General features: G+C 41.3%; 1 protein-coding gene across 6 annotated transcripts in view; it reads left to right on the forward strand.

Annotated features, from left to right (window-relative positions):
* Window positions 1-23,858, forward strand: part of LOC124789286 (calcium-independent phospholipase A2-gamma-like) — an 82,567-nt gene that overhangs the window by 35,835 nt on the left and 22,874 nt on the right. For all 6 annotated transcript variants that reach the window (XM_047256598.1, XM_047256592.1, XM_047256595.1 and 3 more), the window contains exons 7-8: window positions 6,196-6,387; window positions 19,581-19,782. In XM_047256598.1, coding sequence (XP_047112554.1) covers window positions 6,196-6,387; window positions 19,581-19,782 — 394 coding nt within the window. The remainder of the gene's footprint in view (window positions 1-6,195; window positions 6,388-19,580; window positions 19,783-23,858) is intronic.

A 23,858-nucleotide genomic window follows, 5' to 3' on the forward strand; every position in this document is an offset into this window, starting at 1 on the left:
GACAATGCACGTCCGCATGTAACCCGTGCCACCCAACGTGCTCTAGAAGGTGTAAGTCAACTACCCTGGCCAGCAAGATCTCCGGATCTGTCCCCCATTGAGCATGTTTGGGACTGGATGAAGCGTCGTCTCACGCGGTCTGCACGTCCAGCACGAACGCTGGTCCAACTGAGGCGCCAGGTGGAAATGGCATGGCAAGCCGTTCCACAGGACTACATCCAGCATCTCTACGATCGTCTCCATGGGAGAATAGCAGCCTGCATTGCTGCGAAAGGTGGATATACACTGTACTAGTGCCGACATTGTGCATGTTCTGTTGCCTGTGTCTATGTGCCTGTGGGTCTGTCAGTGTGATCATGTGATGTATCTGACCCCAGGAATGTGTCAATAAAGTTTCCCCTTCCTGGGACAATGAATTCACGGTGTTCTTATTTCAATTTCCAGGAGTGTATAAATTTCAGATTTCAGAGTGAAAGTCTTGTCAAGTATGAGAGGAGCAATTTTAAACTAATAACATAAGGAAAGGGAAAATAAGAAGAGATGATTGGCTTTCTCTAATTTTCGTTAGAAAATTGTAAGCTGAAGCCATTGAGTTTTATTAAATATATTGTAAATTCCAACTTCTTGCATACCAGTGCAACATAAGATAATTAATAAAGTAGTGTGTATCAGTGGAGGCCATATGAGTCTACCATTGTCCTTTTTTGATCACTTTGTTTTCAGTTCTTATGATTTCACAATGCAGAATTCCATTTAGTTCCATCTTGTCTCTTAACTGAATTTTATAAGGACCAAAACTACTTCAAGAGCACCAAAAGCCAGACTAAGATAGCTATGCATTGCTAGCAGTGGTATAGTTTATACATGATAGTGTTACTTTAGATCCTCATTCCTCCTGTAGTAGACATATTTTTGTAATGTACCAGTATGACACACATCAGTAATGCAGTTTCAGAACCAAACAATCCAATAGGCATAATGTGGCATAACTTGTCAAGCTCATATACAATTTAAGAGAGACATTTAAAAAATTGTTTTTTATAATCTGATGCTTTGTTACATGCTTTTCCTGTGTAACACGCTGCTTGCTTACCTGCTTAGAGCTTGTTGTAGTAGGCTTCTGTTTGTATTGTACAGTCACATGTAATGTACAAAAAGGTACTGTAGTGCAATGTTACACTACACAAGGGACTGATGACCCTGTAGTTTGGTCCCTGTATCCCTCAAACAAACCAACCAACCAACCATGGCAGGTCACTACCACGATCGTTTCTGCAGCAGAAAACGCGATCCCTCGCTCTTTAGGTTGGCCCCAGTGAAAGAGAGACGCTTGGTGGCCACCAGAAGCCGCTGAGGCAATTACAGTGTGTCAACGAACTCTACAGCCTCTTAAGCGACACCCTTCCCTAGAGCATCTGATAGCCTTTAAGCGGCTATGTGCGCGTGTATACCAGCTTATAAAACGACGGAAACTAGAGTGTTGGGAGAGGTATGTGTCGAGGAATGGGTGCCATACGTCATCTTCCCGAGTCTGGACGAAGATCAAATGTCTTTTTGGGTACCAGACCCCAACAGTTGTCCCTGGCGTTACCATCAATGGTGTGCTATGTAGCAATGCAAATACGATTGCCGAGCAGTTTCCTGAGCACTGTGCTTGAGCCTCTGCGTCGGAAACTATCCCCTAGCCTTTCACACCCTCAAATGGTGGATGGAAAGGGAAGTCCTCTTGTTCACTACATGCCACAGTGAACCCTATAACACCCCATTTACAGAGTGGGAGCTCCTCAGTGCCCTTGCACATTGCCCCAACACAGCTCCTGGGCCAGATCGGATTCACAGTCAGATGATTAAACATCTTTCGTCTGACTACAAGCACCATCTCCTTGTCATCTTCAACAGGATCTGGTGTGATGGCGTCTTTTCATCACAATGGCAGGAGAGCACCATCATCCCAGTGCTCAAACCCGATACAAACCAGCTTGATGTGGATAGCTATCAGCCCATCAGCCTCACCAGTGTTCTTTGTAAGCTGCTGGAACGTATGGTGCGTAGGCGATTGGGTTGGGTCATGGAGTCACGTGGCCTACTGGCTCCATGTCAGGGTGGCTTCTGCCAGGGTCGCTCTACCATTGATAATCTTGTGTCTCTCAAGTCTGCCATCTGAACAGCCTTTTCCAGATGCCAAGACCTGGTTGCTGCCTTTTTTGATCTACGCAAAGTGTATGACACCACCTGACGACATCATATCCTTGCCACATTATGCGGGTGAGTCTCGGAGGCCCGCTCCCGATTTTTATCCAGAATTTCCTGTCACTCTGTACTTCCAGTGTCCAAGTTGGTGCCTCCAATAGTTCCTCCCATATCCAGGAGAATGGGCTTCCACAGGGCTCTGTATTGAGTGTATCACTATCTTTAGTGGCCGTTGATGGACTAGCAGCAGCTGTAGGGCCGTCCATCTCACCCTCTCCGTATGCAGACGATTTCTGCATTTCGTACTCCTCCACCAGTACTGGTGTTGTTGAATGGCACCTACAGGGAGCCATCGACAAGGTGCAGTCATGGGCTCTTGCCCACGGCTTCTAGTTTTCGGCCACTAAGTCGTGTGTCATGTACTTCTGTCGGCATCGTACCATTCATCCGGAACCAGAACTTTACCTTCATGATGATCCACTCATTGTAATGGAGACATATCGATTCTTAGGACTGGTTTTCGATGTCCGATTGACTTGGCTACCTCCCCTTCGTCAGCTTAAGCGGAAGTGCTGGCAGCACCTCAATGCCCTCCACTGCCTGAGCAGCACCAACTGGGTTGCAGATCGCTCTACTCTGCTGCAGCTCTACAGAGCCCTTGTTCAAATGCGCCTTGAATATGGGAGTCTGGTTTATGGTTCGGTGGCGCCCTCAGCGTTGCATGTACTCTACCCAGCGCACCACTGTGGCGATCGCCTAGTGATGGGAGCTTTTAGAATGAGTCCGGTTACCAGTGTCCCGGTGGAGGCCAGAGTCCCAACATTGCAGATCCGACGTGCACAATTGCTCACCAGTTACACTGCACACACTCATAGTTCTTCTGAGCATCCGAATTACTGTTTCCTTTTTCCACCCGCGGCAGTTCATCTCCCCACATCAGCGGCCCAGGTCAGGGCTAATGACGGCGGTTCGTGTGTGATCCCTTCTGTCTGAACTGTAGTCCTTCCCTTTACCACCTCCCATCCAGGTCCATCTGCATACAACTCCATGGTGTACACCCAGGCCACAGATTCATCTGGACCTTTTGCATGACTGTAAGGACTCAGTTACTCCTGCCACTCTCCGCTGTCACTTCCTCTCGATTCTTGACATGTTACGTTGCTCTCAAATGGTTTACACCGATGACTCGATGGCTGATTGTCATGTTGGCTTCGCCTCTGTCCACAGATGCCATTATTGAACAGCATTCCTTGCCTGATGATGGCTGCAGTGTATTCACTGCAGAGCTGGTAGCTATATCTCCTGCTCTTGAGCACATCCGTTCATGCCCTGGGGAGTGGTTTCATCTGTGTACTGACTCCTTGAGCAGCCTACAAGCTATCAAGTAGTGCTACCCTCGCCATCCTTTGGTAGCGTCCATTCAGGAGTCCATCTATACCCTGGACTGGTCCTGTCGTACAGTGGTGTTTGTGTGGACCCCACGACACGTCGACATCCCAGGCAACGAACTTGCCAACAGGCTGGCCGAACAGGCTACGTGGAAACCACTTCTGGAGATGGGCATCTCTGAACCTGACCTGCGTTCTGACTTAAGCCGTAGGGTTTTTTGGGTTTGGGAGACGGAATGGCATAACAGGACACACAACAAACTGCATGTCATTAAAGAGACTATGAATCTGTGGAAGTCTTCCATGCAGGCCACTCGCAGGGAATCAGTTGTCCTCTGTCGGCTCCACATTGGCCACGCTTGGGCGACCCATGGTTACCTCCTGCGCCATGAAGACGCACCTGATTGTCGGTGCGGCGCCCGGTTGACAGTGGCTCATGTTCTGGTGCACTGCCCCACTTTGAGTGCACAGCAATGAAATCTTGGGTTACCGGACTCATTGCCGCTAATTTTATCTGACAACGCCTCATCGGCTGATTTAGTTTTACGTTTTATTCGTGAGGGTGGGTTTGTCCTTTGTCCCTCTGTGTCCTCCACCCTAGTGCTTCTAGGGTGGAGGTTTTAATGTGTTGCAGAGTGGCTGGCTTTTTTTATCCTCATAGTCAGCCAGCCATGGTAATTTACTTTGTTGTTTTAATCTTTTCATCCCGTTTCTTGCGTTCTGTGATTTTTATTGTCCCCTTTTGTCCATTTACATGTTTGTTGCCTTTCACCGTTCTTGTGATTTTTTTCCTTTCATTCCGTTTGGAGTTGTGAGTCTCATTTGTTTTATTCTCACACTTCTGGCATTCCTTTATTCAGAACAAGGGACTATTGACCTTGTAGTTTGGTCCCTTTCCCCCTCTTTTAATCCAACCAACCAACCTATCCATTTCCCTTTCTAAATTTTCTACCTAACCTGCCCAATTAAAGGATATAACATTCCATGCTGTGATCCATAATGCCAGTTTTGTTTCTCTTAATGCCAACATCCTCCTGAGTAGTCCCTACCCAGAGATCCGAATGGGAAACTATTTTACTTCTGGAGTATTTTACCCAAGAGAGGATGCCATCATCATTTAACCACACAGAAGAGCTCCATGTCATCAGGAAACATTACAGCTGTAGTTTCCCCTACTTTCAGCCATTCGCAATACCGGCACAACAATGCCGTTTTGCTTGATATTGCAAGTCCAGATCAGTCAGTCATCCAGACTGTTGCCCCAGCATCTACCGAAAAGGCTCCTACAGTATGGCTATCTGTATTGCTGAGGCACGCAAGCCATCCCACCAACGGCAAGGTCCATGGTGCATGGGGGATATAACCAGATAGAATAATCATTAGTTCTCACAGCATCTTTAATTTGTACAGTACAGAGAGAACACACAAAAATATACATGATTTCATCATTGCTGATATTGTTCTCCATGATGTAGAAACAGATGGCAGGAAATGTTCCAAAATAAGAAACAAATACACAGCATTGTTAGAGAATGATAGGGAAACATAGGGAAGGAAATGTTCCAATATAAGAAACAAACACAGAACATTGTTGCTGTACTGATATAATATTGGAATTAAATCACAGAATAAGAAACAAGTATTTGTAGGTTGGGGCTCATCTGGTGCAGTCTGAAAAATCTCAATTTATGTGCAAGAGGATGTTTTCTGTTCTTACTCTTACTCACTGTAAGAGTATTTTGAAATGTGTTGTGTTCAGTTTTTACTTGAAAGTAGAAAGTCCAACAGTGACTTCCAATATCATAACATATGGATTTCATAAAGGCAGTGCTGCAACGTATTGACTTAAAATTTTCTTTGGATAGTTTAGCTGTCGTAGGATTCGAAGTTCTTGGGCACTCTCAGTATGGTCATAATTTTGATGAAAGGAGTGTGCCATGTTTGCATAAGTGAAGATTCTATTGGTGGGACAGTAGTTTTCTACAGAAGAGAAGTGGTGCCAGAACCACTTGGAAGAAGTGCTTTGATTGTTTTCGAAATATCATAAGGCTGAATATATTGGGAGTTGCGTTGAAAAAGTAAAATAAATGGGTTATTATTTTTTATCTAGCTGGCTGAAGGTACACTGTACATTCAAAATGACGTATCTAAAACAATAGTTAATGGTAGTTTTAGACGTGCTGTGTTCTTTTTACCGTAGAATTTTCAGCAAAATTTTAGTAGCATTTTTGGCTGTCGTATGAAGAATTATGATAGATTTTTGATGTTAGGTGTCATTAATTTTTGCATCCATGTCACCCCACCCTGCTTACCATCCCCTTTACTTCTCTGCATGTTTCAGAGGGCTGGGGTTCAACTGTGTTGTGTGTTTTCCCAAAAGCGCTTAAGGTAATGTGCTTCCCCGTCCTTCCACAAACTGAGCTTCTATTCAGGTCTAATTACCCTGTTGTTAGCTGTTAAACCATAATCTTTCTTTCACTTTCCCACTTTATGCCTTCAGCTGAGTCACAGGAGATGCAAGGTTGCATTTAAATCAAAGAGTGCCCCCCATTTACATTGAATTTATTTATTTGTAGTCTGTAACTATTGGTAATGTCATCTTTTACATTTTTTCTAGATTGCTGTCGTCTCTGCTATTGTTAATCAACCACGAGTACAAGCCTTTATATTTAGAAATTATTCTCTGCCATATGGAATAATTTCACAGTATACAGGAGGTTACAAACATGCATTGTGGGAGGCAGTCAGAGCATCTGCAGCAGCACCATCTTACTTTGAGGAGTTTAAACTAGGAGAATATTTACATCAGGTGAACACCACAAATATTAATGTCCAGTAATGCATTTACTGTTTTTCTTACCTTCTTTGATTATAAGTGATACCTTGTGTGCATATTCCGTAGTTAGGCTAACTACTGCTTGTGATGTACACTGGTTTCCACATATTATTGAAATACTAAGGCGAGTCTTACCTGGTAAACACACAACTTAGTTTACACGTTAGTTGAGCTGCTTGTTTCCATAGCAGAAATTCATAAAATTATGGAACGCAAATAGTTGGCATTGTCTCATTGCAACATTTATAACACACACTTGTTCAGATAGAAGTTGGATGACAGTTTGTTCTATTGAAGTGAACAAAACTAACTGGGATAGCCAGCCTGGATGCATTCTCAGCCCATGTTCATAAGACTTAACTGTAGCAACAACTAAAGCATTGGTACATCAAATATCTGCACACAAGATGAATAGTTGAACGAGATGCATGATAGTCTTTTCACCTAAAACTTCATGAGAAATCACTTATAGATACTGTATAGTTACTCTGTGATGTGCTTGCACTGATAACACTGACTGTAAGCTGGCAGTGAAGGAAGGAAGGGGTGGGAGGTATCCATTATTTGCAATAACATCCACTTCTTCTTCAGCTCCCTCTTCACTCATTTCAGTGTTTCTGTTGAGACTGCAACTATTTAGCAAAGAGGTGTCAACAACTTGTAAATGTTTCCGTGATGTTGTAGCCACATTTTAAGACTTTACATTATGGTTTCACAACGGGGCAGTTGTAGAAATAAGTCATTTTGGAATAAACATATTCAGAATTGTGAATACCATTAGACTTCAGCTGCACAATTTATTTGTGACAAATGAAAATTTGTAGTGGCCCAGGACTCTCCCAAACCCAGATTTCCCCGCTTTACATGAGCGTTCACCTTAACCATTTCAGCAATCCGATCACACCTCCAGGACTGACCCAAATCTCTACATGTCAGCGAGTGTTTATGTCCTGCACTGACGCTATTGCTATGACTCCTGTACAAGGAGAGACTTTATTACTTTCGTTGTGGCCAGTCTTATACATGTAAATACTGTTTGCCATGTATGTCATGCATGCATGTTTGAAGGACATTGCATAGTACATTGCAAAATGCAAGCACTGCAAATAGTAAACATCAGTTTGTTTTAACGAGAGTGACACAGGTGAGAGAAAGCTTTTAAAATTTTGTTTTATGCCAGCTCCAGTCAAAAGTTTTAATTGGAAGTTTTAGTGTGTTGCATATTGGCTGGCTCATCCTTTTCCAACCCAGCGGTCAGATATTCATGTTTTTCTGCTGTGAACTTTTTCATTTTTGTTGGATCTTTTCAAGTGAGTCACGTTAATCACATCACATCATATCTTTTCAAACAATGGAAAATCCAGAATTTAATAATGTTTTATGAGAAGGATAGTGTGCTACTTTCCATATAGTGGAGATGTTGAATGTTCGGCGAAAAAGGGCTTCATCGAAAGTGGACAAAAAACACACACACACACACACACACACACACACACACACACACACACACACACACACACACACACACACACACACAAAATCATGCAGGCACAAAACACACACACACGACCCCTGTTTCTGGCCCCAGTGGTCACGTCTGAGTTCACTTGTATGAATGATATGTGCATGTGCTGTCTACTTTCAACAAAGGCCTTTTTGGCTGAAAGCTCACACTGCTAAGCTGTCTTTTTGTTGTACCTGTCTGCGACTCAGCATCTCCATTATATGGTGAGTATCACTCTACCCTTTTCATAATACTGTCACTTTTCCATCCTGGACTTTCCATTGTTTGAAAAGATATGTTGTGACTGAAAAGATATGTTGTGACTCGTGTAGACAACACACGCACACATTCGTGCAAACGTAACTCAGATGTGACCACTGTCTCTGGCCTCAGTGGCCAGAGACAGTGGTTGTATGTTTGTGCTTGTGTGGGCCAGAGGCCAGAGACAGAGGTCGTAAGTGTGTGCTTGCATGATTTTTTTTCCTGTGTGTGTGTGTGTGTGTGTACTTTAGACGAAGGCCTTCTTGACTGAAAGCTCACTTGGTTAGCAGTCTTTTCATTGTGCCTGTTTGTAACTCAACATCTCCTCTATATGGTGAGTAGCAGTCCACACATTGTATAAAATTGTCACAAAGACTCTTTTGGACTAACTGGAGCTTAATGTAATTTGTTTGTAAGTTTCCATGAAGATACATACGCACTGCTGTTGAACAGAGAGTGGATTCCATTGTCACTCTAGCCATTTGTTCAAAATATTTATGACACTAGGTGAAGTAAGTTGATGAGAAATGTAATTGCATCAGGTACAAAATCAGTGGGTACTCCTGCATGAAGAATGTTAATAGCCTCATATTTTGGTGAAAGATTTTGTGTCAAAGCTGACCATTAAGTTAATTTTCTGTACTTATGTACTAATCGTGAATATGTTATCTACAGTGTTCACATATGTTTCTGCATATTCTGTGTGTTCCACAAGGTGACATAGTTTTCTGACCATACACTTCACCAGATTGTATGTAGCTGATTTGATCCCATCAGCTATAGGCCTAAGCATACAGGGTGTTACAAAAAGGTACGGCCAAACTTTCAGGAAACATTCCTCACACACAAATAAAGAAAAGATGTTATGTGGACATGTGTCCGGAAACGCTTAATTTCCATGTTAGAGATCATTTTAGTTCTTCCACCTACACTCAATGGAGCATGTTATCATGATTTCATACGGGATACTCTACCTGTGCTGCTAGAACATGTGCCTTTACAAGTACGACACAACATGTGGTTCATGCACGATGGAGCTCCTGCACATTTCAGTCGAAGTGTTCGTACGCTTCTCAACAACAGATTCGGTGACCGATGGATTGGTAGAGGTGTACCAATTCCATGGCCTCCATGCTCTCCTGACCTCAACCCTCTTGACTTTCATTTATGGGGGCATTTGAAAGCTCTTGTCTACGCAACCCCGGTACCAAATGTAGAGACTCTTTGTGCTCGTATTGTGGACGGGTGTGATATTATACGCCATTCTCCAGGGCTGCATCAGCGCATCAGGGATTCCATGCAACGGAGGGTGGATGCATGTATCCTCACTAATGGAGGACATTTTGAACATTTCCTGTAACAAAGTGCTTGAAGTCACACTGGTACGTTCTGTTGCTGTGTGTTTCCATTCCATGATTAATGTGATTTGAAGAGAAGTAATAAAATTAGCTCTAGCATGGAAAGTAAGCGTTTCCGGACACGTGTCCACATAACATATTTTCTTTCTTTGTGTGTGAGGAATGTTTCCTGAAAGTTTGGCCATGCCTTTTTGTAACACCCTGTATAGCTTTCCTTATGGATTTAAATATTCCACAAATTATTGCTCAGAGACTTCAATAATCAGTCCTCTGGCTGTGTCATGATAAATTCTAGAGTCTTCGATTAAGGCTCGTTTCTTAGTCAATTATCTTAAGAGTCTTAGTTAACTATCTTCAGTCAGATTTCACCTGTGTTCTCTGCAGGTGAGTGTATCTATCAGCCTGGATAATCATTGAGTGATTCTTCCCAGGATATTCTGTGGTGACTCTTTCTTCCAGTATAGTGTTATGTTTGGATGTTTCACTTTTTGCAGTATTCTTACTTTTTCATGGCCTTTTGATTTCAGCATCAATGTGATGGACATGTACTCACAAAATGAGAGAGGCAGTTGAAATACTGAAGCAGCTTACCGTCATTAGAGAGAATAGCCAAAGGCTTTCATTGTTCTGGTTGCGAGCAATTCTCAGAACGACATACAGTACTATCGCATAGCAGTGTCTCACCAGACACTAGTACAACTGACTAAGCAAGCAAAATGTACAGAACGGGCACTGCTTTACTGCAACTAACAGTTGGAACACACAGTCCATATAAGCTTATCACCAGTTTGTAGTGGGCTACCAATTACCAGTGTGCCATGTAACCCATGCCTAGTATGCCTTATATCCCCTCCCTATCTACTGGCACTGACTGTTTGTATTTAGACCCAATAAAATCTAAGAATATTGACAGTGGTGATCTTATGACGACCTTAGAAACACAATACATTGGAGCACCTTCCTTCAGCTAAATTTGTATGTGCTCTGAGGAAGGCCATTGTGACATGGCTGAAATGTCAGTTATTTTAGCATTTTAAGTTTTTTAAGTGATGAGGATTTCAGTAAGCTCGCCACAGGCTGCAGAAGCCCACGTGCTTAATTTCGTTGTTGCTAAGAATTCTCACCACTACGCAATTCAGAATTGACCACTAGTGGAAATGAACATCAGTGGTTTTTGGTATGGTATCAGTGTTACATTTCCTGTGTGTGATCTGTAACCCTCGTATGTGTGATATCAGTAGATTTATTTTTAAAAAATTCATGTGGTCACCTTTCGTAATGTTTACACTGAGGTGAACCTGCTAGTCAGTGCCGCATATCTGTAGTCCAGCAGTCTCCACAGGACTACCACTCATTCTGTGTGAATGGTTGCTGAAAGAGAGCATCCTCCAAGCTACATGAATTACATAAACAACTGAACTTTGAACTTTCTGTATTCACACTTTGTTTTACAACAACACAATCTCATACACTAATTGGGGTGGCAATTCTTGTACATACATAGCTTGTACAAGATAATGACAAGAAGTTTCTCTTTACACAAGCCAATTGGACAGTCATTTGTCATGGTGTTTATTGTAGCCATGACCTTTCCTCTCTTTCTCCTTGTCTTCTAAATGTCTTCAGAGTATGACACCAAGAAACACGTGGCCCCACACAGCAGGTGGTGACCCTCACTTGACATCCCATCTTGCAGAAGAGATGGGTTTAAGATGTTTTCCATATGCACATGTAATAATAATACCCCCCTCCCCTACAGTTGAATATCCCGACACTTACTTCCTAATAAATGTCACAAAGATGTTTGTTGTCATGGAAGCTTGGAAGTGAGACATGTCATCCTAAAAATGTCATCTCACACTTCATATGCCCCTGGTAAGATGAAAGATATTATGTAAACCATCCTAAACTAATTACAGCAACTTGGAACATAGTGTTTTTAATTACCATCAAATTATTTACATTTAATCGACCTTTGGGTCATAACTAATAAAGTATATAAGAACGTAGCTCTTCTATTCCAATACCAGTCCCCCTAATTTTCACTTCTGCTTTTATTAATTGGAGTCTGGTTTACAGAAACCTTTTTCTATATTTATTATACAGATTGTCTATGATAGTTTTACTACATATAAATCACAGCATTTAAAATATCAATTGACACTTCTCTGCACACAACTGTAATCATCTCCATATACTTAAACTTTTTTTCCAGAATCAGCAAGAACTTTCCTCTCCATTTCAACCATTTTATTTTGAAATTACATTCTGTTTTACTTTATTTCTTTTTCTGTAGCTAATATATTTCACTGTGCTAGTGGACTATCTTTTGTATTAAATAATCACACTCTTAACATGTGTGCAATTTTATGTTTGCTATTTATTTGGATAATTGCATATGAAAGTTATTCCCATTTCATTAATTTACTCCTGCACAAGATTTGTGGATTTCTTATGCATCACTTTAGATAATATCTGTTTTATTTAATATTGTCATGATAATGAGAGATTTTACCTGAAAAATAGTTCAGACTTCCTTTTGCCTTGTCACCTTATATTGATGACTGTATACTCTCTCTCCTTCATGAAGCAGACATAGCCACTGCTAGTTCACTCTAACTCAGTAAATTACTTCTTGCATGTATCCAAGGAACTGCGTGATGATCTGTAAATTCAATCCACAGTTGCTTATTGCAAATCTTAGGCACTTCCCATGGGGCTCACCACTCTTTGGTGAGTTCATGCTTGGCTACCACTGGTCCCCAGCCTAATGCATGATGTGTGTCCATTCTCCTACTAATCGTCCCCTACTTCCCCCCCCCCCCCCCCCTCCTCCTCTGGTGAATGTGTCTTCGATATTTTTGAGAATGCATTCTGAAGTTTTGGCAGTCCGGCATCAGAACAGTGCCTCTCGTCTACTTCTTTCTTCTCCATCTCTTCCCCTTCCTCTGGTTTGCCGTTTGAGGTCTCTCTTTGATTTTTCTTCCTACCTAAGTACTCCTGAAGACCAGCCCATGTGTATAACATGTAACAGGTGATAAGTTATGTGTAGTCCCCAACCCCGGGTCAACGGGTAGGGTTCTCTCATACTCCCAATTGCCAATGGTCCCTCTGTCTGGATTTTGGGAGGTGTGACTTGAGGTGTGACTTGAGGTGTGAACAATCACCTAAAGGCGGATGACGCCCCCCCTCCCCCCCCCCCCCTCTCCTTTCTGATGGTGGCCCCCAGTTGGCAGGAGCATGCCATTGAAGATGCTGGCAATCATGGGGGATTTTTTCACAGTGAGCCAATCATTTTCATCTCAGTCAACATCCACTAAACATAAACAGAATGAGGCTAAAAATTTAACAATTGTCCCAGTTGCACCTCGGTTCCTCGTGGTGTCATGTACTGGAGGAGGTTGGAGGTCGGAGGTCGGTCTTTTGCTACAGTTACTCTGTTTATTATTCAGAAAGGTGTTGGTGCCATTGCAGACCCTGTGAAACCCTGCTCTTGCTTACTTATTGTGATTTTGCTTCTGGAGACCAATTGTAATTTTGAAGCCCAAGAACTGCTTACAGCTTCGCTGCTCCAAGATTGTCGTGTTTGTGTCCAGGCCTGTCGTATGCTGAATTCTTTGCATGGTGTTACACTCGGCTGCTCCTTGGCCTGACCAAGGGGGAAATCCAAAATTATATCTCTGATCGGGGCGCCACCGCAGTCCGTCGAGTGATGAAAAAGACTGATACAAACTTAGTGCCTACACGCACTCTTTTTCTCACATTTGATCGAGTAGTGTTTCCATCGAAGATTAAGGCAGGTTATGAAGTCACCACACTTCAACCGTACATTCCAAACCTGATGCATTGCTACCTGTGTCAACATTATAACCACACTTGCATGTCCTGTCAAAACACAGCCAAATGTGTTGTGGTAGAGATGCTCACGAGGGAGATTGCCCACCTTCTTCTCCCTGCTGTAACAATTGAATCCTATATTTCAGAAGGACCCTAACTCAGCTTTTATGACTTTTGAGCTATTTACATTTTTGTGTTCTTTAGGGGTTGACTCATCGAGTGTGGAAAGGACCTCCACATTTTATCAGATAGCTGCAATATACAGTGGAGAAATTCTCATTAATTTCAAAAGAGCCCTATGTACAGAACATAGGACGTTTTTGCTCTCAACACTTTTGAACAATAACTCAATGTATGTTAGTGAGATGCTGTGATTGTCAGAAAAGGCAGGAGAATGATATAGGTAATGCATCTATAGTTTGTCTCAAAGTCATTGTTGTAGAGCAAGCAGTAGGATGTGATACTGTTTCCTCATAGTATCTTATATTTTATCAATATGAGAGAATCTGATTGTGCAGTTGAACCTTTCCATAAGGAAAGGAGGAGGAAAGTTGTACGTTATCCTAAGCATTATGAACGAAATGTAATCAAAACAGCTAAACTAAAGGGACTGAAGCATAATGATTATTGAGGTAAGCTAATATCAGCAAAATCTTTCGGACAGCCTTGAACATGCAGTTCTAAGTGTTTTGAATCCATTGGTCAAGATGATCAATTATCAAGGCTCAGACATGTTCTGGATCTTAATAGTAAAGATGAACAAGATCTTTACCTTCAGAGCCTAATACTGGCATTAAAGTAAAATAACTTAGACCAAGGGAAGGAAGAAATGCAAAAGCAAATTCTTTCAAATACCATTGTATGGTGGGAACAAACTGTATCCAAATTTGCAGAGAAGCATTTCTAACCTTTTTTGCTGTTAGTGAAAAAAGGGTGAGAAGAATAAGACATCTGGTTCTTCTTGGAAGAAGCCCTAAAGATGTATGAGGAAAGTATGATGTATAAGCGGTAATTCAATATCAGTACTTGAAATTGCCAAAGTTGATGAGCACATACCATCATTTCTGATGAAGGGGTCTCATTGTGCCGGTAAAGCGTACCTTTACTTAGTGCTGACTGAATAGAAAGATCACGTATGAGCTTTTCAAAGAAGTGAATTCCCTTTCTCCAATCAAATATGACTACTATGTGAAAATATTTAACCAGGATTTTGACCTTCATTTCGGCAGACCACAGGTAGATGCGTGTTGTGAATTTGAGCAATTAATGGTGAACATAAGTTTCAATGAGGTGTCTTGATGGACTTCTGTGTGCAATTTAATGGTGCACGAGAGAAGAGTCAAGAAATTTTATACTACTTTCAATGTAAGTGAAAGGCTTTGTAAAGAAAATAAACATATTTCAAGTCTGAGATTTGACTTCATGCAGAATCTTCATCTGCCAAGAGTACCTGTTCAAAACCTATTTTATCTCTGGTAGCTGACAGTTAATGTTTTTGGCATTCACAGTCTGAAAGACAATATGGCATTTCATTACCCACAAAGGTCCTAATGAAGTGCACACTTTCTTGTATCACCATATCACCACATGCATCCCAAAGACATAAAAATTATACATCTGTTTTGTGATAACTGTTTAGCACTAAACAAAAATGATTTGTTTAATAAGAATATGTCAAGCGTTTGTGGGTGCTGGAAAATTTCGGACAATAGAGGTATTCTTTCTTCTCAGGGGACACTCAGTCTTACCGTCTGATAGAGCTTTTGGCACAATCAAGAGATCACTGCAAAGAACTGACAGAGTATAAACTGTTGTGGATTATGTTGGACTGATTATATCATCTAGTACAAGAAGACAATCCTCCATAAAGGTTGTCTCAACAGATGAAATCGTTGACTTCAAGTTATGGTGGATGGGACTTTACAAGAGGACGACAACTCATTCTCTAGAGACAGTTACATCACAAAGGGACTTGAAAGTAGCATTCAGTGTTTAAACATTTCATCATTTTTGTCATCAGCGATGAGGTATTTGGGTCTCTAACAGCCTGCAGTATGATCAGTGGTTTAAATACCCATTCAGATTATGACTACCTGGAGTTTCTTGATCCAGTGTCAACTTCCCAGCTGTTCAAGCCTACTCAGATGACTACATTCCTGCCAATGCGAAGATGATGATAGGTGTAAAGAAGTTGGCTGCTTACATAGTGCAAGAAGAACACATCCTAGAATTCTGAAATACTGTTCGTCAGTGGCCACTGCTGTGGGAGCACTGGACACAGATGATGTGTTATTCGTGATATTCATTATTGATTAACAATTTGTTTTCATAAGCAGATATTGTGAATTCTTTAAACATTGTCTCTAACATTTACTTATATATTTATTGACAGTTTTTTTGTGTGCTGTAAAGGTTTTAAGATTTTTATGTCTCACTTATTTCTGAAAATCCATATGTCAAAGAGAAATATTCACCTCTGGTCAATAAATGCATACAGTATTTGAGTACAGAATAAATCAAGATAATTGTTCATAGTGGCATATCTCAGATGGTCACTGCAAACAGTTAAGAAAATGCCCCGTAAAATATTAAAACAGTTTTTTCCACTTCTCTCAAAACAATGTCAGATGGATATAGGGCCCTTCTGAAATAAGCGATTCAGTTGTAATAAGTGGGCCATCCAGGAGATCTGGGTGAAGGAAAAAGTACCCTACCCTGTCACACACAAGTTGTTGGCCAGTCAAAAGCCCTGCTTTTTACCATTCGACACTTATAGTACCATCCTTGCTATGCCACACTCCATGAGGGACATGGCCACACAGACGTGCGACTACCAGTTCAGTATTGCAGCTCTGAAATCGCCCAGTATCATAGTAACATTCAGTCTCCTCTTGCAGCTGCACGACAAGCCACCAAATCTTTGCCCTTGCCATTGAAATCACCTGATACACTACTGGCAGGCCATAAAGGACAAAAGAAACACTCCCGCGGAAACTTTTTATGTCCCTCCAACCAACAAATGTCTGAGTCCTTGTCTGCCAGTCATAAAGGCTCTAAGAAATCAAAGACAAACGGTTCTCTCATTCCCCGACTTGGAGATCCTCTTGAACAGTGGCGCCATGTGATACTCTCACCCAGCTGATCTCCATTTTGCTGGTGCACACTACCCCAATTTTTTGCCATAGAGGCTGCAGGCTGACCCAGGGAGAATGCTGAAACTTACATAGATTTCATGGAGCAGGATCCTCCAGCCTCTGGTGTCCTGTAGCAGTGAATCTTCGAAGACTGACACTCAGCAGCCACCAAGATGATTGCCCTTCATTTGTCCCCTCCTCCCCATTCCCCATTATGACTCTTCTCCAGTGGAACATTCATGGCATTAGATCCAACAAGGAGGAATTAAGGCTACTCTTGGAATTGCAATGCCTGGTTGTTTCTCCAAGAAACAAAATTGTATCCTCGCGACAACTTCCATCTCGTGGCGGAGGGGGGGCGGGGGGTCATGCCGCTCATCCATAGCCAAACTATCAGACTATTTGAACACTTGGCTGCAAGCTGTTGCAGTCCTCATTTTTCTTCCTCGTTTCACCAATTGTCTTTATAATGTCTACATCCTTCCTTCATTAGCTGTCACCAGGTCAGACTGACTCCAGCTTACTGGTCGGCTGCCTCACCCCTTTTTGCTGTTCGGTGACTTTAATGCCCATCATCCCCTTTGGTACTCTTCAAGGACCTGTCTTAGAGGTTCCCTCTTGACAGTTCTTAACCTGCTCAACCTCATCTATCTTAACACTGGAGCACCCATGTTCCATTCATACTCCATGCACACCTATTCCCATCAGGACCTCTTATTCTGCACTGCCCAGCTTGCCCGTTGTCTAGAGTGGTCTGTTTTCTCTGACATGTACTCAAGCAGACATTTCCATTGTGCTATCCGTTTGGTGACTCTCAATCCACCTGCATGTAAACCCAGTGTGCAGCTTTCTAAGGGTGACTGGAGACCTTATTTCTACCAGGGGCCTTTGACAAACATTTTCTCAGTTGTGATGACCAGGTAAAGTACCTTATGAACATTGTTCTTACCACCGGAGAATGTTCTGCACTTCACACTACTACTTCACCACACCGTGTCCCGGTCTCCTTGTGGACTGAGGTGAACCAAGGTGTGATTCGCATATGGAGACATGCTCTCCGCATTTTTAACCGTCATCCTGTGATGGCAAACTGTATGCATTATAAACAGTTGCACATGCGGTGTCGATGCATTGTTTGGTATACCAAAAAAGCTAACTAGATTTCCTTTACTAGTCGTTTTAACAGTCTCACTCTCTCTTCTGTTGTGTGGGGCAACCTCTTTTGGTTCTCTGGGACCAAGGTTCATTCCCTGATTTCCAGCCTGACTATAGCAGATGATGTCATTGTGGATCCTGTTGCTATCTCCAACACCTTGGGCATCTATTCTGGAAGATTTCAAACTCCACCTACCATCACCCTGTCTTCCTCCCTAAAAAACAAGTGAAGGAGGCTCGGGTGGTATCCTGCTCCTCTCAAATCATGAATGCTATGATGCTGCCCTTACTATGAGGGAACTTGACCATGCTCTCAACCTCATCCTGATCTTCCACCACCCTAGGGCCAGACGATATTCACTTTCAGATGTTGCAGTACCTTTCTTTTGCAAGCAAACACATTCTCCTTCGTATGTACAATCGCATTTGTGCAGATGGCACATTTGCCAGACATTGGTGTGCAGCCACTGTCATACTCATACCAAACCCCAGTAAGGACAAACACTTTGCTTCTAGCTACCACCCTATTTCTCTCGCCAGTTGTGTTTGCAAGGTGAGAACGTATGATTCATGGTGGCTCAAGTCTCACAATCTACTACCCACTGCACAGTGTGGATTTTGTGTATGCTGTTCTGCAGTTGACCATCTCTTCACTTTGTCAACCCATTTCATGAACAGTTTTCTGTGAAAATACCAGGCTGTGGCCATGTTTCTTGATTTGGAGAAAGCTTACAACACCTGCTGCAGGACTGGTATCCTACTCTACACACTTTGGGCTTCTGAGATTGCCTGTCCCAGTTCCTTCAGGAATTTTTAAAAGCAGAGTTTCAGCCTTGTTGAAGACCTTTATCCAGGAAAAGAGGGTGCCTCAAGGCTCCATCCTGAGCATCGTCCTCTTTGCTGTAGCCATTAACTCTGTAATGGTGTACGCCCCTGGTAGCTGAGTGGTCAGCGCGACAGAATGTCAATCCTAAGGGCCCGGGTTCGATTCCAGGCTGGGTCGGAGATTTTTTCAGCTCAGGGACTGGGTGTTGTGTTGTCCTAGTCATCATCATTTCATCCCCATTGATGCACAAGTTGCCGAAGTGGCGTCAAATCGAAAGACTTGCACCCGGCGAACCGTCTGCCTGAAGTGAGGCCCTAGTCACACGACATTTACATTTTACTCTGTTATGGATTGTCTCGTGCCAGGCATCTTCGGTTCCCTTTTAATTGACAACATTGCAGTCTATTGCGGTTCTTCATGAACTTGTCTCCTTGAGCGGCACCTTCAGTGATGTCTTGATTGTCTTTACTCATGAAGCATCGACAATGGCTTTTGCTTTTCCACTGACAAAACAATTTGTATGAATTTCTGGTGGGGGAATGAGTTTCTTCCTGTCTTTACATCTTGGGCCTGTTGCACTTCCATTCACTGAACCTGTGAAATTCTTGGGGCTTATGCTTGATAGGAAACTTTCTTCATCCTTCCACATGTCCTACCTGGCCAACAATATCTTACCTCTTCCTAGGCGTCACTCTTTTTACTCCAGCACTCATCAGCCATAGCCTTGCTAACCACTCACAAAGTCTTTTAAAGCTTTGAAAAAAAAAATTACAATTACCTATGACTATGTGCCTCAGTCAGTTGAATTTGTGTAGTCATCTGCAGTAATTCTTATTTGTCATTTTTTTTCATTTACATCCTGTCTCTTCTATTATTATAACATAAACAAGAAATATTGATGTTATTTAGGATATTACTTATTTTCACTCAGATCTATCTTGAAGTACCCCAGAACAAGCATGAGAACTACAATGTGATTACATAAAATTTTCTTACTAGTTGACTGGCCATTTCTGCTACTTGTGCTTTTTTCCATTATGTCATTACATTTCTACTCTAAATACTCTAATAAATATATGCATTACTTTTAGGATGGTGGTATTCTCGTAAATAATCCATGTGCTGTGGCTGTCCATGAGGCACGACACCTGTGGCCTGGCTCTCCTATTCAGTGCATAATTTCTTTTGGTACTGGCCGTTGTCAACCAGTTATAGGAATTCAAGAGGAATCATTGTCATCATCATGGAAAACAAAGTTCTTGAAAATTCTAGACAGTGCTACAGACACTGAAGGTTTGTAACAGTGCATATTTATTTTCTGCTGTATTGTTACTTGGGTTATACAATAACATGCACATTTTTAAGAGAATGTTACTGTAAAATTGTAGAAAGGTATTTATGGTTGGTCATTGTAGTCTCAATTATGCTTTAGTTACACAGTAATTGGCAGTATCTCAATCCAGAAAGAAAGATGAGTAACACTTTTTTGCAGCATCAGAGTAACTGGTAGAGGAGAAGTAAGGGACCCAAAAGATTTTTTTAGCTATTGCGTCCATTGTTCATTTCTCCTCTTTTTAAGAGATAACATGAAGAAAGAAGAGAGACTTATCCTTCCAACATGTTCATAATTACATCAACAGAGAGAAGAGGGAGAACCTATTTTAAAGACAAAATGATTAGTATTGGACAGGGAAATGGTCACTGCTGAATATTGAACTTCCTTTCTTCTTCTTTCCAATATGAGAATTTAACAAATGCTTACACCTCTAATATTGTGATGTAAGATAAATTTAACAGTGTCTACATATTCAAAGTTCCATGATGCAGTTGGAGTCGAAGATTTATAGAACAAGTTAGTGTTTACATTATTTAAAAAGTTGGACAACTGCAGCCAAAATTCTATTTGGTAAATAAAATCTTCCACACTAGCTGTTAAAATACTTTATTAAAAGTCACTGACTGTTTTGCATCAATAGAGATGCAGCTTCAGGTGATAGTTTTTTTTTAAACACTCATGTCATGACAAAGTGATTGCTTAGAGCCAAGTTCTATCTGCTTTTATCTATGAATGATAGGACTTGGCTGTAAGCAGTCACTTTGTGACACGACTGTTCAAAAAACCTATCATCTGAAGATGCATCTCTATTGAGGCCAAGCAGATAGTGACTTTTATAAAAGTATTTTAACTGCCAGTGTGGAAGATTTTATTCACCAAGTTAATGTTTGATAAACAAAGATTATTATTGCAGTTTCGATTTACCCTCCTATGCTAATGAGTATTGACTGTTGATATATCTATCTGAGGTCACACCCATACAGCTCTGTTAGTGGGATACATGGGCACTATAAGAATAGTTTGGGATCTATGCCATTTTTGTGTAACCATAGAACAGTATTTGAACATTGAAGTAATTGATACTTCATGTGTTTCTTTTTACCACCCTCTATTCAACGTAGAGAGATTGAGTTTCTTTTCCCCACAATGTTTTGAATATATTTTGTTAATAAAAATTATAAAAACTGGGGCTTATTGTTAGCACAACAGTTCATGTACAGCAGGTAGTTGCACATATTTTTGTACATTAGCACAGATTTTTTAAGATCACTGTGTACAAGCCATAGTAGAAGCGAAATCAAAAAGATGCCTCTGTATTATCCATAATAATTTACTATTTACCTTCACTTTAAATGTTAAGTCATTAATAGGCACATAAATTGCCTCTGAATGTTGATTATATTGTGTGCCTGAGACCAGCTGTGATCTGTTTTCCAAATCATTATTTACATTTGGGCTATGATATTTCCATTGCCATAAATTATAGTTAGTTCCAGACATTCTATTTATATCACTTTGAGTTTCAAGATTACTCATTTGATGTGGAACGGCTTGTTCTGGTAGTTCTGTGTTAAATACTGTTGAAAATTAATACTTATTTGCACATAGGCAGTGAAAGTTCTAGTTGACAGATCACTTTTTATACATCTTTAAGTATATGTTTGAAAACGAGTTTGGCCCAAATACTCCTGGGTGCTGCATGGTCAAAGAAATGACAGATTCTCGAGAGACAGAAATACACGAGAGAGAGATGGGAAAACAGCTGGAGTCACTTGATAAAGGAAGGTCACTGGACCCACTTGAATAACTGTCAGTTTGCTTTGAATATGCAGAAGACATGGTCCCTCTTCTACTTCAGGTTACTGAAACAAAGCAGCATTCCATGTGATTAGAAAATAGTGCAGATAGTTCCTGTCTTTCAGAAAAGTCATGAACAGCTGCCCAGAACAAAAAAGAATCTCACAGATATCACTTTATTACAAAATTAGGGAACAAAATTGTGCTAAAATTTATCACCACCACCATCATCAGCAGCAGCAGCTAGAGATGTATTTATGTTGCATCTTCATGTTTTTCTAATGCTATTAATCCACGTTCAATTAGATTAAATCAAACAATTGAAAATCCATAATGGAATAACAATTATGAAAAGGAAAGGGTATCATTACAGTGTTTTCTTATCACTTTGGGCTAAGCAAAGAAATTTCGTGGTCCACCTTCCACCTATTCAGCTCGTTACAAGTTCTGCGTACCTCTGTTTAATTATCATTAGTCACAATTTTGCCGTGCAGTCCGGTCTTTTCTCTGTTCAACTTGATTACTTTTCCTGTCTCTTAAAGACCATTGCCTCATTGTTGTTGGTCAAAACAGATAGTACACACTGACTGCAAACTTCCCATGTAGAAATGTTGGAAGCTACGTTTTGGAAAAATGTATTTTCCTTACCTAAACCATTCCACGCTATTTTTATTTTTCTGATTGTTTCTTTTGCTGTCCATCCCATCATTTTCTTCAGCTGTCCTAAATACAAAAGCTGATCAGCTGGTTCTACGATTATTAATCTTGTATTATTTCCTCTTCAGTGAATATATTGTTCTTTACTTTAATATTGTTATAACTGAGTCTTTGTCCTACTTACGAACTTGCTCTATAAGGCTCTTCCATTGTTATGAAAGGCTATGTTTGTCATAGGGTAAAAGTATAGTGTACTCAGCAAACTGAGAGTGATTCGGATGTGTTTAATTACCGTGTTTCCTTCTTCATTTGCCTGGTTTGAGGATCTGAAAATGTTGTCAGAGACTGTTGAGAACATATTTGGTGGTATGGAATCACTTCGCTGGACTCTCCTCAGTTCTGAATTTCCCACTATTCAGATGAAATATGTGGAAGCTGTATCTTATATGCATTCATTCCTCAATGTGATAACTTAGAATGAATTGTTGCCTTCTTTCCCTATGGTGCCAGTACAGATTGCTTGAAACTGAGTGAAAACTTTTCTCAAAATGTATGTATTTAAGAAAAAAGTATTTATTCATAATCTTTTGTTTCCTTCCATAATTTTGCCCATGACTTTGAAAGTGGTCCATTGTGTGATACCTGCATCTTAAGCATGCACAGACCGTTGCTAGATTATAATAATATTTAGTTTCTATGTGGTTGGTAATAATTTTAGTGGATACTAGCATTTTCCCTGTTTCTTTGCCTCTGTACATGTGTGTCACTTATAATTCGCACATCTTTTGGTCCCTCTCCATGTACCCTCTCTCTTTGCCAATTACCTCCTTACCTGTCCATCTCTTCCTCCTATATCTCAGCTCCTCTCTCTCTCTCTCTCTCTCTCTCTCTCTCTCTCTCTCTCTCTCTCTCTCTCTCTCTGTGTGTGTGTGTGTGTGTGTGTGTGTGTGTGTGTGTCCGTGTCCTCCTTCCCCTCCTTCATTTTTGTATCTCCTCCTGCCCCAACTATCCCTACTGATCACTGCCTGCCCCCTCTTCCCCATAGATCAGCCCCTCATTCCCTCCTCTCAAATCTTGTCCTCTATCCATCTCAACCTTCCTCCTTGGCATGACCACTCACATCCACATGTGTAGACCCTGTAAAAGACGTCAGTAAAGCAGGCTGGTGTACTCCCCCAACATGCTTCTTGTGCAGCACAGCCTATACATCAAGGGTTTGGAAACACTGTGTGTCCCATGATGTGTAGGCTGCCCTGCAAAGCAGGTTGATAAGGCAGGTTGATGCTATTCCTATGCAACACACCTATCATTCAGAGCAACTATATGCCACGAGCTTAAAAATGTCTGTACATCCATAAATACTAGAGCTGGAATACGAGGGTTGAAACCTAAATAATGGCAACTATTTGTTCACAACCGATACAAAAGAGTTACATGTTTGCACTTGTTACTGTCCTTCAAAGTAGTCACCAGCATTGTGTAGAACCCATTGCCAGCGATGTGGAAGGCATACTATACTGTTAGCAGAGCCTGTTCTGTTTGTTGTGTGAATGGAGCGGTCTACTGCCTGTCGAATCTC

This window comes from Schistocerca piceifrons, chromosome 3 (assembly GCF_021461385.2).
Source record: "Schistocerca piceifrons isolate TAMUIC-IGC-003096 chromosome 3, iqSchPice1.1, whole genome shotgun sequence".
Lineage (NCBI taxonomy): Eukaryota > Metazoa > Arthropoda > Insecta > Orthoptera > Acrididae > Schistocerca > Schistocerca piceifrons.